Source organism: Ipomoea triloba, chromosome 6 (genome assembly GCF_003576645.1).
Source record: "Ipomoea triloba cultivar NCNSP0323 chromosome 6, ASM357664v1".
NCBI lineage: Eukaryota > Viridiplantae > Streptophyta > Magnoliopsida > Solanales > Convolvulaceae > Ipomoea > Ipomoea triloba.
The window spans coordinates 8,120,641-8,136,057 of NC_044921.1; the positions used below are offsets into that span (position 1 = coordinate 8,120,641).

The window sequence follows — 15,417 nt, forward strand, 5'->3', positions numbered from 1 at the left end:
GGACAAAATTATCTTTATATTAACAAAATTGTCCCTCCTCTCCATGAATTGCAATTCCTCAGGGTACCGAATTACAATTCCTTTCAATCAAACAGTGTAACTTTACAATTTATTGAATTACAATTCCTTTATACCCCAATTTATCTCATCTTAACAAGTTAATTAATCTAGTAAGACCTCAAAATTAAACATGTCAATCCGTTAAAGGCTTAGAACACAACATCACCACTAAAGCCGAATCTATTATTTTCTTTCTTATCGTGTCAAATTTGACAGGTGTAATTGAGACTTATCGAGTGAACCGGACCGTGGGTTCATCGCAATTCACAAAATATTCATTTCCTCAGCGTTGCTTCCAAACAAAAGACGGCGGGCTTTGTCAGTATTCGGGGTTGGAATCGAATCCTATTCCGGTGTTCTCACCCGGACGAGGAAAAGCAGTTGAAGAAACTTTGTTGTTGGAAAAATCGAAAGAAAGAAATTAGTATTATTTTTGATTTGTGATGTCGCTGAGAATAAAAGCAGTGGTGGACAAGTTCGTGGAGGAACTGAAGGAGGCGCTGGATGCTGACATACGGGACCGGCTTATGAAAGAGAGGGAGATGCAGAGCTACATCGAGGAACGCGAGCGCGAAGTCGCCGAGCGCGAGGCCGCCTGGAAAGCCGAGCTCTCACGCCGCGAGGCAACCAACAATCCCCCTATATTCTTTTTTCCTCTTTAATTTTCATCCACAATTCTGAATTCAATTTAGGCGCCTTGGATTTCTTCACTGTGAATTTCTGATTAGGATTCACATGCTAAAAAGATAGTGCTACAATTGTTTTCTATCAATGGGAAATTATATGTGTTTCTAGTGAAAAAAAGTTGGATTTTTTCCTAAAAGATTTACTACATTTGGTGTGGTTTAGAAATGTCAAAGTTCTTGCCTGCCCTATCAGCTCAGTTAGTTAATTTTTGGATGATAGATTGTGGGCAAGAAACATGATTGAGTGACACCAATATAGTGAGCTCCTTGTGGACACCAGATACGAGTCCTCTCACCTAATGGGTCATTTTTTCCTCCACTATCCTGTCGTGCAGGGGCCTGGGGGCGAGGGAATTTCGCCTTTGAGAGCAAGAAATGTCAAGTTCTTTGCACCATTTTGACTACAAGTTAAACTATGATGGGCTGCTATTCAGCTATTACTAGTTTCTGAACTGGTTAAAGTGGTTTGGATTCAGTGTTGTTTCATTTATCAATAACTCACATTCAGCATTAAGTTTGCAATGATACACATTATTTTGTATCACTACATCAGCCTTATGATTTATAGCCTAATGGGAAAGTAAATGAAATATGTGAATTTTATTGTATGTGGCAAAAAGGTTTCTCTGTCCACTGAGAAAACTTATGATTTTCATTTGGTTATGATCATTCTTTGGCATTTGATTATAATATGCCATTTTCATATTCCAGGCAGAGATTGCCCGGCAAGAAGTAAGGCTTAAGATGGAAAGAGAGAACCTTGAGAAAGAGAAAAGTGTACTTATGGGCACAGCATCAAGTCAGGATAACCAAGATGGAGCTCTGGAAATTACAGTAAGTGGAGAGAAGTATCGATGCCTTCGCTTTTCTAAGGCAAAGAAGTGAAGAATTGAAGTTGACAAAGTACGACCTGTAATGCTTAGTTTGTTTAGTGATTGTATTGAATTCATGTCTTGTATATGAACAGAGAATTCATGAAAAAAAAAATTGATATAGAACTTAGTTCTCCAAAATTATTTAAACTGAACTTTGCTTTTCTACAATACTAACATACTGTCCTTTTATCTTCACTTGGCTTATAACATTTGCTCTCTACACCCAGATATCCATGATGATTTCTTAAATTATAAAATAAGATCCTACCTTTACATTTTACAATGGGATTCAGCGTCTCCGTTCTTTTTTCTTGGTTAGCCCTTCATTTGACTATCTTGGTTTGCCCTTAATTTGACCTGCTCAGTTTCGTGCTGGTTGTACTATTATGAGTTTGTGTTCCTTATTTGAATTTCTCTTATTTCATGAGTGTATGAGAATATGTTGAAAGTAAGTGAAGTCTGTAATCAGTAGAGACGAGAGTGACAGGTAATGTTGGCTTCTGCTCTGATTGATGGATTCGGATTTTTGTGATGCCTTGTTACAAAAGCACAGTATGTATTATATTCTCCAGCAGAAATATCCATGTTACCCAACAAAAGTGATGGTGAAAAGAACAAGATTTCTTCAATCATTTTGCTTGTACTCCATATCATTTTTGGCCAAAAAGGCCATCAAAGTCTGTACAACAATACACTCAATCTCCAACTTAGTTGGAAGAGATGAAAATTGCACCTTAGAGAAGGTACCTGCTTTGCGAAACTTCTAATGTTACGTCAGTCTAACTATATAACTCATTCAAATTGTCTACAAGTGCTGCCTTTGACTCAATTCAAATCTTAGTGGTGAAAGTCAAGATTTTCAGGATCTGATTCGTGCAGGTAATAATGGATTGGAAGAGGGATGTTTATGGTAGTCATTGTTGTTTCTCTATTGGTAGTGTTCAAAGAAAGTGACATCCCGTAGGAGCCTAAAAGCGAGAAAGGAGAGAAGAAAGTGACTATATCCATTGCAAGAACTTAATCAATTACACCTCCTACATTTTAATTATTTATTTGATCCTTTTTTGTGTAATCAGCTTTTGTGTTGTTTGTTGCAGTACTTCCATTGATGAAAATTGAGGAGCATGGTCACCTAAAATATGAACTCTGTATTTGCGGAAAATACATGCTTATCAATTGTGTAAGGTATTTCTATTTGAGCATTTGAATTCAATATCGTTGATAGAAACTTAGAAAGCCATATCGAAGTGTGATTTTTTTTTTTAGTCTAAATCAAATATTGCCATTTATCTTTTACAAGTATACTACATTATTCATCTCACTGTGCTTGAATGATTCCTAATACCTTTTGCAATAGTTTGTTAGTAAAAGGTTTTCTGTTGAAGGTTGCCATTTTTCCTTTTCAAGTTTGCTGTGCAATCTATGTTATTGTGTTCAATATGATTTGTTTTACCTGGTTTAGTGGTTTCTCGAACATTATCTGATCTAACCTTCTCTGTAAAAGTATCGGTGATATTGAAGTTTAGGCTTTGAATTTGAGCAATGATCTTCATCCTAATGAGATAGATGGCAGTCTCATGTAAACTCTCAGATTATCACATGTTTAGATAACTTTCAGAATGTTGCAGATTATTCATTTTCTTTTGTGTGTGTGTGTGTTTTTTGTGGGAATTCTGCACTTAGATGGGGTATTTTGGTACACTTTGAGAATAGATGTAAGAGTTAATTTCATCGTACAGGTGGTAATCCACTTTTAGTCATTTTTTAACTGAACATCCTCATTTGGTCTTAGTATTATTGTGACACAATCTTTTTTGGTCCTTTGTCAAGGAAGTCATTGAAATGCCGTTAAATACAATGACATTTCGATCTTTTTTATACAAAGTAGGTTAACCCGCTATATTTTTTGTGTTTATTTTTTTGGAAAAAAAAAATTAAATTTGAAGACTGAAATGCTCTTTGACGGAATTTAAATTGATTTGTTGATGGAGGTCCAGAAATGGTAATGCCACAATAATATTAGGATCAAAACTCAAAAGTGAATGTTTTGAAAAAAAAAAAAAGAAAAAAAAAAGACTAAAAGTGAGTTGCCACCTATAAATCTAGGACAAAAATGAAATTAATTCATCTATATCTATCTATATATATATTAAAACAGAGATGCTAACTTTCCCGCTCATTTTAGTCCAAAAAATTTGAAATCGGTCAACATAATATTATATAATAATTCCTTATGAGAAATTCTAGTCTTCCTTATCATTCCTTATTTACGGCTAAAATTGACAAAATATTCAAAATATGATTTCATTCCTTATTATACACGGAAATTAATGAAATATTTTATTAAATTTCATTCCTGTATGGATTCAAATTACTATACACGGAAATTAATTGCGTATTTTTTTTATTTTATATTCCTAAACAATCAAATTACTATATGATGTATATTATAGTATTCAAAAAAAATATATTACTATATTATGTTAATGTACGTAATTAAAGTTCCTCTTAGGATAATATTCAAAAAAAAATCCAACAATCAAATTACTATATGATGTATATTATAGTATTCAAAAAAAATATTATTATATTATGTTAATGTACGTAATTAAATTCCCCTTATAATAACATTCAAAAAAAAAAAATTCCAACAATCAAATTACTATATGATGTATATATTATAGTATTAAAAAAAATATTACTATATTATGTTAATGTACTATAATATAGATTAGTACCTTCCATATTTTATTTCCATTTAGTGTGTGTGTGTGTATATATATATATATAATTTATAATAATACTTACCTAGAATATTTATTATATCATGAATCTTGATATACTTTTAAGGTACACTAAACTAATACTCAGTATATTCTTTTTCAAGTTTCAACTTAAGTTCAATTTTTCTATAAACAAATAAAATTAATATATAAAAATATATCATTAAAAAGTTCTAATTAAAAACTTTTAAATAATACTTATATTGATATTTTTATTTTAATGTATTAAATTAACATACAATTATATTAAATCACTATATTATATTCATTTTTAATATAATATTGGTTCATTTTCAAAATGTTGTAGATTGATTGTTTACCATACTTTTGCAATATATAATTAAAATTAACATGGACTTACATAATTAAATTCTATTAGAATTGAAATCTTCTATTTAATTTAATATTTTATATAGAATTGAAATTAACACGTTATTATTTTAAGTCTATTAAATTAATTAAAATTAAATTCTTTTATATAGAATTGAAATATTTTATTTAATTTAGTATTTTAATATTATAGATGTTTTTAAAATTTTTATTTGTTTTGAATTTGAATTCAAAAAAAAAATTAAAATAATTTCATTTGGTTCAAGTTTAGTTATATATCTTTTTTATTTCTATAGTTAAATTATATATGACAATTGGAATAATTCGTTTTCAAACTTTTCATGTGCATAAAAGTAAATTTTGGTGCAAAATAAAATAAAAATAAATCAAATACAATCTCATTGTTATTTGTAATTCTATTTTCCATCATTATATTGCTATATATATAGATTTTTATCCTTTTTAAAGTCATTAAATAATAATATGGTAATTTAATGGTAATTAAATTTATAAAAAAAAAAAAAGAAAAATATATATTCTATTAAAATAAAAAAATTATAAATCAAAATAGATATGTCGAATTTAATTTATTCTAATAAAATAAAATTGAAATCTTCTATTCAATTTATTATTTTTGTATTATAGATATTTTTAATTTCATTTGTTTTATTTTTTAAATTTTAATTAAAAATTGTTTTAAAAGATAATAATTTGATTCGAATATATATACTAGGGGTGTAAACAAATCAAATATTTTTAGTTCGATTCGTGATTCGAATTCGAATATTTCGATTCGAATTCGAATTATTCGAATACGAATCCGAATTCAAATACATATTTCGAATCGAATTTTATTTGATCGAATACGAATCAGAAGGTATTTGATTCGACTATATATATATATATTAATGGAATATTAGTATAATAGTATATTAATAGAACATTTTATCTTAATTTATTGGAGAATTTGTAAAAAGAAATTAGGTTAGGTATTTTGAATTCGAATATTCGAGTGATTCGAATATATTCGAATAATGTAGCCGAATCGAATACGAATAAAATTTTAGATTCGAATATTTATCGAATACGAATTCGAATAGTTCTCAAAATAGTCGAATACGAATCGAATATTTGACTCGATTCGATTCGTTTACACCCCTAATATATACACACGCACATTACTTTAACTAAAATAATATTTTAATCTTTCCATGCACATATTGAGAAATTTTGTTAGAAAGTAAAAAATAAAATATATCAAGTACAATCTCATTGCTATTTGGTATTTTTTTTCTTCATATTATATATATATAGGAAGGGGTTCGGGTGAGATAAAAACCCAGGTGAGAAGTGAGATAGAATTTAAGTCGTAGATAAAAAAAAATTCACCACCTACGAACTTCAACAATGTGCACTAGAAGAAAGGAAAATGTGAACTAAAAGGCAAAAAATGCGCACCAGAGGCACAAAGATGTGAAAACAATTATTGTAAAAAATTAAATTTAATATAGGATCTTCAACACAAATCATAAACGACTATAAATAAAAAAAACAAATAATATTCTACTCAAATTAGTAATTAGTGATAAAAACAATTGATCTTTTAAAAAAAAAAGTTTGTCGTTTACAATTTGAAAAAAAAAATGTTCTGGAAGGCACAACAATGTGCACTATATGGCATAAAAATGTGCACTGGAAGAAAGAACAATGTTCACTGTATGGCACAACAATGTGCTCTGGTAGAAGGAACAATGTGCACTGTATGGCATAACAATGTGCACTAGAAAGAAAAATGTGCACTCTATGGCATAAAAATGTGCACTGGAAGAAAGAAAAATGTGCATTGAAAGGCAAAAAAAAATTAACGTACTTACACAAAATTACAATAATACCACTGCATTTTTTTAAATCTCCAATTTGGACCCTTGATCTGGACTTAATCTACGGATATAATTTCATCATATTTCTCACTGATTGAACTAACTTACATTTGCGAAGTTTGGAAAAAATATAATGTGATTGGGTAGATGTCTCACATTTAAATATAATGTTATTAAATTAATTGAAATTCACATATTTAAGAATGATGCAGCACCTCGGGATCTATCAATTTAAAATGAAGAAGAAAAATATATAATAGAACTAAAAGAAATAAACTTTCAATAAATTAGTTAAAAACATATCAAAGATCTACAAATATTGAACCACAAAATCTAGAGAGGTTTTGATTGTGCTACATTTATGGGTTGGAAAATATTTAGAAACAAAACTAATTGATTCCATACATCTATTTACTATTTATGATAACAAACAAAAGTTTAAGGCAAAAACTTGTGTTGAGACCATCTCGGGATGGTCTCAATCCGTGAGACGGGTCGGATCTTTAATTAACGATGTCAAAGATCAAATTACTATATGATGTATATTATAGTATTAAAAAATATTACTATATTATGTTAATGTACGTAATTAAATTCCTCTCATGATAATATTCAAAAAAACAAAAAACTCAAACAATCAAATTACTATATGATGTATATTATAGTATTCAAAAAAAATATTACTATATTATGTTAATGTACAATAAAAAATCAAGCATTAGTTGAGATTGAGAAATTGTTGAAAATATGTGAGAAGAGCCTACATGATTACCAACAAATGTCAATTCCAAATCTTGACTGTTCGGCCAGGTTGGTGTATGATAGACTGATAGTTATGACAAAGCAGAACTTAAAGAAGAGCACAAAAAAGTTGGTATCAAATCTAACACATGAGCAACATGATGTCTACAACACAATAATGAATGATGTAAATTCAAATCAAGGAGGAGTTTTTTGTCTACGATTATGGAGGAACTGGAAAGACATTTGTTTGGAGAACTCTGTCGGCAACATTGAGATCAAAGGAAGAAATAATTCCTAATGTTACTTCAAGTGGTATAGCTTCTCTATTATTACCCGGCGGAAGGACTACGCATTCAAGGTTTGCAATTTCCCTAAACCCAAATGAGGATTCAACATGTAATATCAAACAAGGTAGCCATCTTGCAGAACTCATTATTAAGTGCAAACTTATAATTTGGGATGAAGCACCAATGATGCATAAGCATTGCTTTGAAGCACTTGATAGAAGTATGTGTGATGTATTGCGTTTTTGCAATCCAAAAAGTTTAGAGATGCCTTTAGGAGGGAAAACTATTGTATTTGGCGGAGACTTTCGACAAATTTTGCCAGTTATCCCAAAAGGAAGTAGACATGATATTGTTAATGCAACAATAAATGCATCTTACTTGTGGCCGTACTGTAAAGTGTTACATTTGACAAAAAATATGCGACTTCAAAGCTCATCCTCAAATAGTGATTATGAAAAGCTAAAGCAATTTTCAGAATGAATTGTGAACATAGGAGATGGAGAAATTCAGGGGCAAACAATTGGATGTGAAAACATTACTATTCCAGAAGAAAATTTGTTGAAATGTTCTAGAGATCCCATTGCAACTATTGTGGAAAGTACATATCCATCATACTCCAATATTTTTTATGATCCTACATACTTGGAAAAGAGGGCAATATTGGCTCCAACATTTGATGTGGTTGACTCTATCAATGAATATATGACTTCTTTAAACACATATGAAAGAAATACATATTTCAACTTTGACAGTGCTTGCAAATCAGATTCAAATGTTGATCTATTAGCTGATGTGCACACGCTTGAATTTTGAATGGGATCAAGTGTTCTGGTGTGCCTAATCATAAACTCAGGCTGAAAGTAGGTACTACGGTTATGCTCTTGAGAAAATATTGACCACTCAATTGGTTTGTGTAATGGGACAAGGATGATTATTACTAAACTTGGAAGTCATCTTTTAGAAGCAAAGGTCTTATCTGGAAGTAGTGCATGTCATAAAATCTTGATTCCAAGAATGTCATGAACTCCTTCAGATTTGAGACTGCCTTTTAAATTTCAAAGAAGATAATTCCCTCTAATCGTCTCTTATGCAATGACAATTAACAAGAGTCAAGGTCAATCACTTTTTCATGTAGGTCTCTTTTTGAAAAGACCAGTATTTAGTCATGGACAATTATATGTTGCTACTTCGAGAGACACCAACTCAAATGGATTGTAGATTTTAATTTGTGATAAGGAGAACACCCAAAGTAATTCCACAACAAACATTGTATGTAAAGAGGTTTTCCAAAATTTGTAAAATGTTATTATAATATTTCATTATAGTTTCATTCATACAATTCTACAATGGTTTCCATTTTGTAAATTTCTCTCTTAATTCATCATATCATAATTGTTGTCGTGCATCGCACGGGTAAAACACTAGTAAAATATTATATAACATTTTAATATTATAATTAATTCACTTAAATATGATTTAAAAAAATACTCAATTTCAAATAATATCATATTTTAAAGAAATTCACACCATATATTTTGTTAGTTGAGGCAAGTACGAGTGTACAAAATGATATCTCCAATGGGCCGGTAACAATCATTATTGCATGGACCATGGTCCACACAGCTGTGTGGACCAAAAATAAAAAATACATTATTTTTGTACTGAAGGTACATTATTTTTATATTGTAGGTACATTATTTTAGGATACATTATTTTAGGGTACTGTCAAATAATGTACCTACAGTACAAAAATAATGTACATTCAGTATAAAAATAATGTACTTTTTATTTTTGATCCACACAGCTGTGTGGACCATGGTCCATGCAATAATTTGCCCTACTTCAACGGGAGTGGCTAAATGCCTAAATGGTACTCCATAACTAATTAATAGCGCGTTAATTATTCAGTATTAACAGCATGTTTGGTTCACGGAATGAATTTTAAGGGAATAGGAATACTATTCCATAAAGAATAGAATAGGTAAGGAATAGAATAGAAATTGTATTCTATCGTTTGGTTCGCAGAAGGAATAGACTTGGGAATTGTATTACCACGTTTGGTTGGTTAAAGGAATAGAAATGGAATATATATTTAAAAGACATAAATGCCCTTGTACAAAATTATTATTATTATTATTCAATAATCTGCTTAAAAGATGCCTAAATAGTATATCATATATATACACACATAAAGTAGTGAATGGATAGTGGGGGTATTCAAGAAGCAGATTATATATATATCCAGAAAGCAAATTATATAAGCACAAGGTAACCACAATTAACCATAAAAAACATAAATAGTTATGAATAATTAAAGTCTTTTATGCTGAATTAAATATCATTAAATCAGAATAGAAAAGCAATCTCCACGCAGTTTTGATTTACAGAGAACGAAACCTCCACCGCAATCGCCGCCGGAAGCGCTCCGTCGCAATTGCGTGCGAGAACGAAGACGCTCGTGTGCTGCCTGGAATACGCTACTGCGATCACCCTCGTCGTCTGCAAAAACCCAGTTACCACCATAAGTGGGGATGTCGAACTGGATTAAGGTCCGATGGAACGATCAGCCGCTACCACACCGAAGGCATCGCCGCCGCCCCTTTCTTCGTCAGCCTCTCTATTCGCTGGAAGATCGTCGGCTGCGCAACGGATTCCGGAACCTCCGGATAGCTCCAATCGGCAATCTGATCGGCTGGGGACGTTCTCAACGCAACCCGAACACCATCTACGCCCTCCGATTGGCCATGCAATGGCCGGACCGCCAACAAAATCTCGCCGCTGACAAAACTTCCTTCGCCGCTGCCCAGACGTCTCGGACGCATCATAGTATATCACAGTATATAATCGGATCGGACAATCCAAGGGCATATATCAATTAATCATGTATAAGGTACTGTATAAACAACCATATAATTGCAATGCCATAGAAGTATAAAACAGAACATTAAAATACTTTGAAGAAGAAGTCCAATTTGCAATGGCGGAGGTGAGATGTGTGCGATGACTGAGAGAGAAAAGTGATGCGAGTCGATGAATTTTAAAAAAGCGAGCCTAAAAAAATTTAGGTTTGAAAAGGATAAAAAAGGAAATATATTAAAATAGCTAAGAGGCCAGGAATAGACTAATACCAGGGGGCCCTGGTAATAGCTATTACCCTTGCAAGGGTAATAGCTCATTCCCAGGAACATTGTTCCTGTGAATACAAATGCGAACCAAACAACGGAATAGGTTATTACTGGGAATGTTATGCTATTCCGTGAACCAAACACCCCGTAAATTAAATTCCATTTAAGTGATATAGTACATTTTGTATAGTTAATTGTACTAAAAATTAGTACAGTTAATTAACAACAAATTTTTATTATCTAATATGTAATTATCGTATGTACAAATATATATTCATTTTTATTACTAATTTATTTATAACTTACAAACTGCAATGAATCCTTCTTTCTTTGTTTTGTTTTGTTTTTTTTTTTTTTGGGTAGCTTGTAAAAAAAATAGAGAGAAAAAAAAAGGAGACCATTAATAAGTGTTGGACGTCAAACAAGCTAACAACTTCTCTCTCTCTTTGTTGGTCTGTTAAAATTTCAAAATGGATTTATCATTGTTGTTGCTCTAACATTTGAATATGAGATACAAAATTATAACGGTGAAAATTACTTCTTTTTTTTTTTGCTAAATCAATCCAAAATCTCAATTATATTGCATATGAGAGTGCATGTACATTTAGAAAATATATGTATACTTTTGCAATAGATAGAGATAACGTGTGAGATATATTTGTAATATGTATCGATGATTGAAGTGAGGTTAGGAGTTTGTCTAACACATTTGTCTTTTTTATGTAAAGATATTTCTTGTCTATCTTATAAATTTTCCAATTATGTTGCAACTCCTTCACAATTGTATGCATTGGATTGGACTATTCCCTTTAACTAACTCATTCTTGATAATAGAATGCTATAAGGAAATACGGAGTAGTATTCAATCATACTTTTTTTTCTTTGAATTTTTGTATAAACGCTAATTATTAAATATCATGAGTTAAATGATTAAATAAATATCAAATGAGAAATGCTAAATAAAAAAATTAATACAGGTATATATATATATATATATATATATATATATATATATATATATATATATATATTACAATCACAAAATAAAATTTATTGAATTTAACAGTATTAAAAACTCAGAGAAAAATATATTCAAAACAATGCAAAATTAGAACAATTTTGTAATTGTGCACAAAAATAAACACAATGTACAAACTACTATAAGGAGTTACTATATAATTACATTTTCTTTTTCTATTAAAATTATATCATTATTGGCTTGTATATAATTTTTATTTTATAGTATTATACTGGCTTATAATTTTTTATAAGTATTTTTATGCGAGAGTATTATAATATATTGGTTATTATTTTATGAATTTTTATATCAATTCAACATGTATATCTTTTGTATTTTGAGGTAGGAGGACTATAGGAGTAATATAATTTAAATAAATTGTAATATAATACATTCGAATATGACTATTGACTAATGCCAAGTGTTATATACTTTTATATTTAACTACATTGATGATTTTGTCAGGATCGGATATACAATAAATTGGTATAAAAGTACATAACGAGATGTAGGAAAATAATAATATTATTGCTCGGGACACTAGACCAAAAGAAGTACTATACGTACAAACCCCGAGATACCAGCCCAAAATAACGGTCCAAATAATAAATAATACAAACTATAGCCTAAATAGTGGACTATAAATAATAATGTTGTTGCTATGAATCAAATCATGTGCATATATTAGAGGTTAATCAGGTCTGCAAACCACTGGACCATGGGGGATTGGGTGAACTAAGTGATGATTTATAAAGGAAGGGAAGGGTGACTTATATATTGTTATAGACTATCCGAATTGTTGATAAATGTACGACATGAGCTTACCTTCAATGTTAGTCATACATGTGTCCCCTCACTACTTGGATGCTAACGATCTTCGCATGGATAAATAAAACATCCTACCTTTTTGTACATGATATCTTGTTGTTCTCTTGTACATGATATCTTGTTGTTCTCTTGTACATGACATCTTGAGTAATTTGGGTAGTTTGTACTTGTGTTGTTATGCTGGAGGTCATAGGTTTGATACTCCTTATTACGTAGTAGCCGTTCCTATAATATTATTTAGCTCTAAATTTCATTATTGTTTATTTAGTTGAATAGATTTCTATTATTTTTATTGAGTCAACACCTTACTAAGAGCATCCTTTATAGTAGAGTTTTTTTTTTTTTTTTTTTGTTGAGAAATTTTTTGTAAGTATGGTTAGGAAATAGAATATGAGAGGAGAAAGAGATAAAAATAGAAAAAGAGAGAAACAAAAATAAAAAAGCTACAAAACTGACAGCCAAAAAGAAGAATGAATGCGCCACAACGAGCGTGTAGTTGGGCGTTTGCTGTGCACCCAATGTGCACATCAGTGATAGTTTTTTCTGTCATTACATTATTCTAAAAACTGTACTATTTTTATAGATGAACATTTTCTATTTTTTTCTTGCCTTTCTTTTTCTTTCACCCCATCTTTTACTATTTTAAAAACCTTTTAAAAAAAACCTCTATAATGAATGCTATAAATAAAAATAGACATCTTGCTTGGGCGATTGAGCCAAGATGCGGAGTGGAAGAGTACAATAATTTGAAGCAAAGAAAATTGATACAGTGGTCAGAGTACGACTCTATACACGGAGTCACACTGTGAAAAAGCCTGAGCAAAAATCAAGCCCAGGAAATGAAAGGGACTCACATGGAATTAAACCCCACACCCGTGGCATTACCGTAAAAACATCCGCCCCCACTTATCATATATCCATCCACGAAAAGCAGGCAGAGAGAGCCTAACTCTATTAATTAATTAATTGTACTAAAAAAAACTCTATTAATTAATTAATTAATCACCCCATAATTAATTACAATTCCCTATACGCTCTGCTTTGTGTTCGTAGTTGCGCGCGTGGACACAAGACAGGGAACCTGTTGGCATTTCGGGACACCTGCGCCTCTGTGCGGACTGCACAGCTACCCCACCTCTCACGCCCACGCTCACCTCCTTCGCATTGAATCCAATCCCCTTATTTTTATTTACTTCTTTTTAAATAAATAATTGAAATGATGATAATATTAATAAATACTCAGTGAATTATATCATTATTTTCCATAATTGTACGATATAAATTTAAAGAAAACATGTCATTTAAATTGATTAGATATTTATTTTACTTTTTTTTTCCGAACAACTCAATTAGTTATTCGGTAATAAATTATAGATAATGAATCATGATCGAACTCTAACATTCGCATTTTTCTTCCTAAAATGTTGAATTCCCAACTCCGGCTTCATACACCCCTGTCCGACAGAGCATCTGGGATGATGTAAATCATGGTAACTCAGATGAGCACATGTGCTAGACCTTTGCTTACTGCGCACAATGAGTCCCCTTGCTTTGAGAGGTTGCTCACACAGCCTTTGGTGACACTCATTCCTGATCCTTCTTCATAAACTTAACCCTTGTGACCAACTGAGTCTAACAACAATATTTTTGAGTGTTACACCCAATGTGGTCGCAAATTTTACCGTGGATCGTTGTCCACCAAACATTGTGGTCCAAGTGACAAAACGACATCGTTTTGCCTAATAAAAACATACGGATGAAATAACATGCATTCCGCGCAGCTGCAGTTCCCTTTCAACACGACTGCAGTATCAGTTCAACACAACTGCAGTACCAGTTCAACACTAGAGTTCCAGACGGATGAAAAGTCCTTCGTTCTGCGCAACTACAGTTTGCTTTCAACACAACTGTAGTATTATTTGAGATGAATTGTAGTATCAGTTACGGAGATTTACGGGGGTCGTTTCTCCCACTAATTGAAACGACGTCATTTTGTGACCGCGGTCCACAATGCATTATGGACCGCGATCCACGATATAAGAACTACAATGTGGTGGACTTCTTGTGGAGTCCATACATTAATTTTCCCGCATTTTGTGGGCGTTACTAGAAAAAAAATCATTTTGCACACAATTAAAAAAAGGAAAAAGTAACAACATGCATAATTGATGAATGAAAACTCATATTTTCCTATAATTCAATAATGAAAAATTAATAAGATGATAAGTGGTGGGTACCCGTAGTGAGCACCTACATCCGACGGGGTGGGGGTGATTTTGAAAAAGTCCACCCAATGCGGGTTGGGGGTGGGTAGATAAAATATAAGGTGGGTCGGGTGTTGGATGTAGCCCTCCCCGACCCATTGCCATCTCTAATTCATAATCTTTCTTCCTAAACTTCACCATTGTGACCAAGTAATCAATTGAGTCTAACAACAGTAATTTTGAGCGCTACACCCAATGTAGCGGACTCCTTGTGGGGCCCATACATTGATTTTCCCGTATTTTTTGGGCATTACTAGACAAAAAAATCATTTTACACAATTAAAAAAATATGGTGGACTTCTTGTGGAGTCCACACATTAATTTTCCCGCATTTTGTGGGTGTTACTAGAAAAAAAAAATCATTTTGCACACAATTAAAAAAAGGAAAAAGTAACAAGAAAAAAAAAAAAAAAACAATGCCTGAAGTGCGCGTTGCGTGCGGGGCAAGTCAGAGTGGCCGCCAAAAAGCTCGAAGCATTATTGGCGGGGCAAGTCAAAGTGGCCGCCACATAGCTATTTGTGGAAATGGCGGAATTT

At 31.7% G+C, this 15,417-nt stretch overlaps 1 protein-coding gene across 1 annotated transcript; it reads left to right on the top strand.

Annotated features, from left to right (window-relative positions):
* The first annotated feature begins 304 nt into the window (after nt 1–304).
* Nucleotides 305–1,816, top strand: LOC116022010. The gene is made up of 2 exons (XM_031262553.1): nt 305–683; nt 1,458–1,816. The coding sequence occupies exons 1-2, from the start codon at nt 504–506 to the stop codon at nt 1,629–1,631; spliced, it is 354 nt and encodes a 117-aa protein (XP_031118413.1). The 5' UTR covers nt 305–503; the 3' UTR covers nt 1,632–1,816.
* Nucleotides 1,817–15,417: the final 13,601 nt, after the last annotated feature.

Coding starts and splice junctions, on each gene's coding strand:
- LOC116022010 (XM_031262553.1), top strand. CDS start 504: ATGTCGCTGAGAATAAAAGCAGTGGTGGACAAGTTCGTGGAGGAACTG. Junction 684..1,457: donor CCGAGCTCTCACGCCGCGAG/GCAACCAACAAT, acceptor TTCATATTCCAG/GCAGAGATTGCCCGGCAAGA.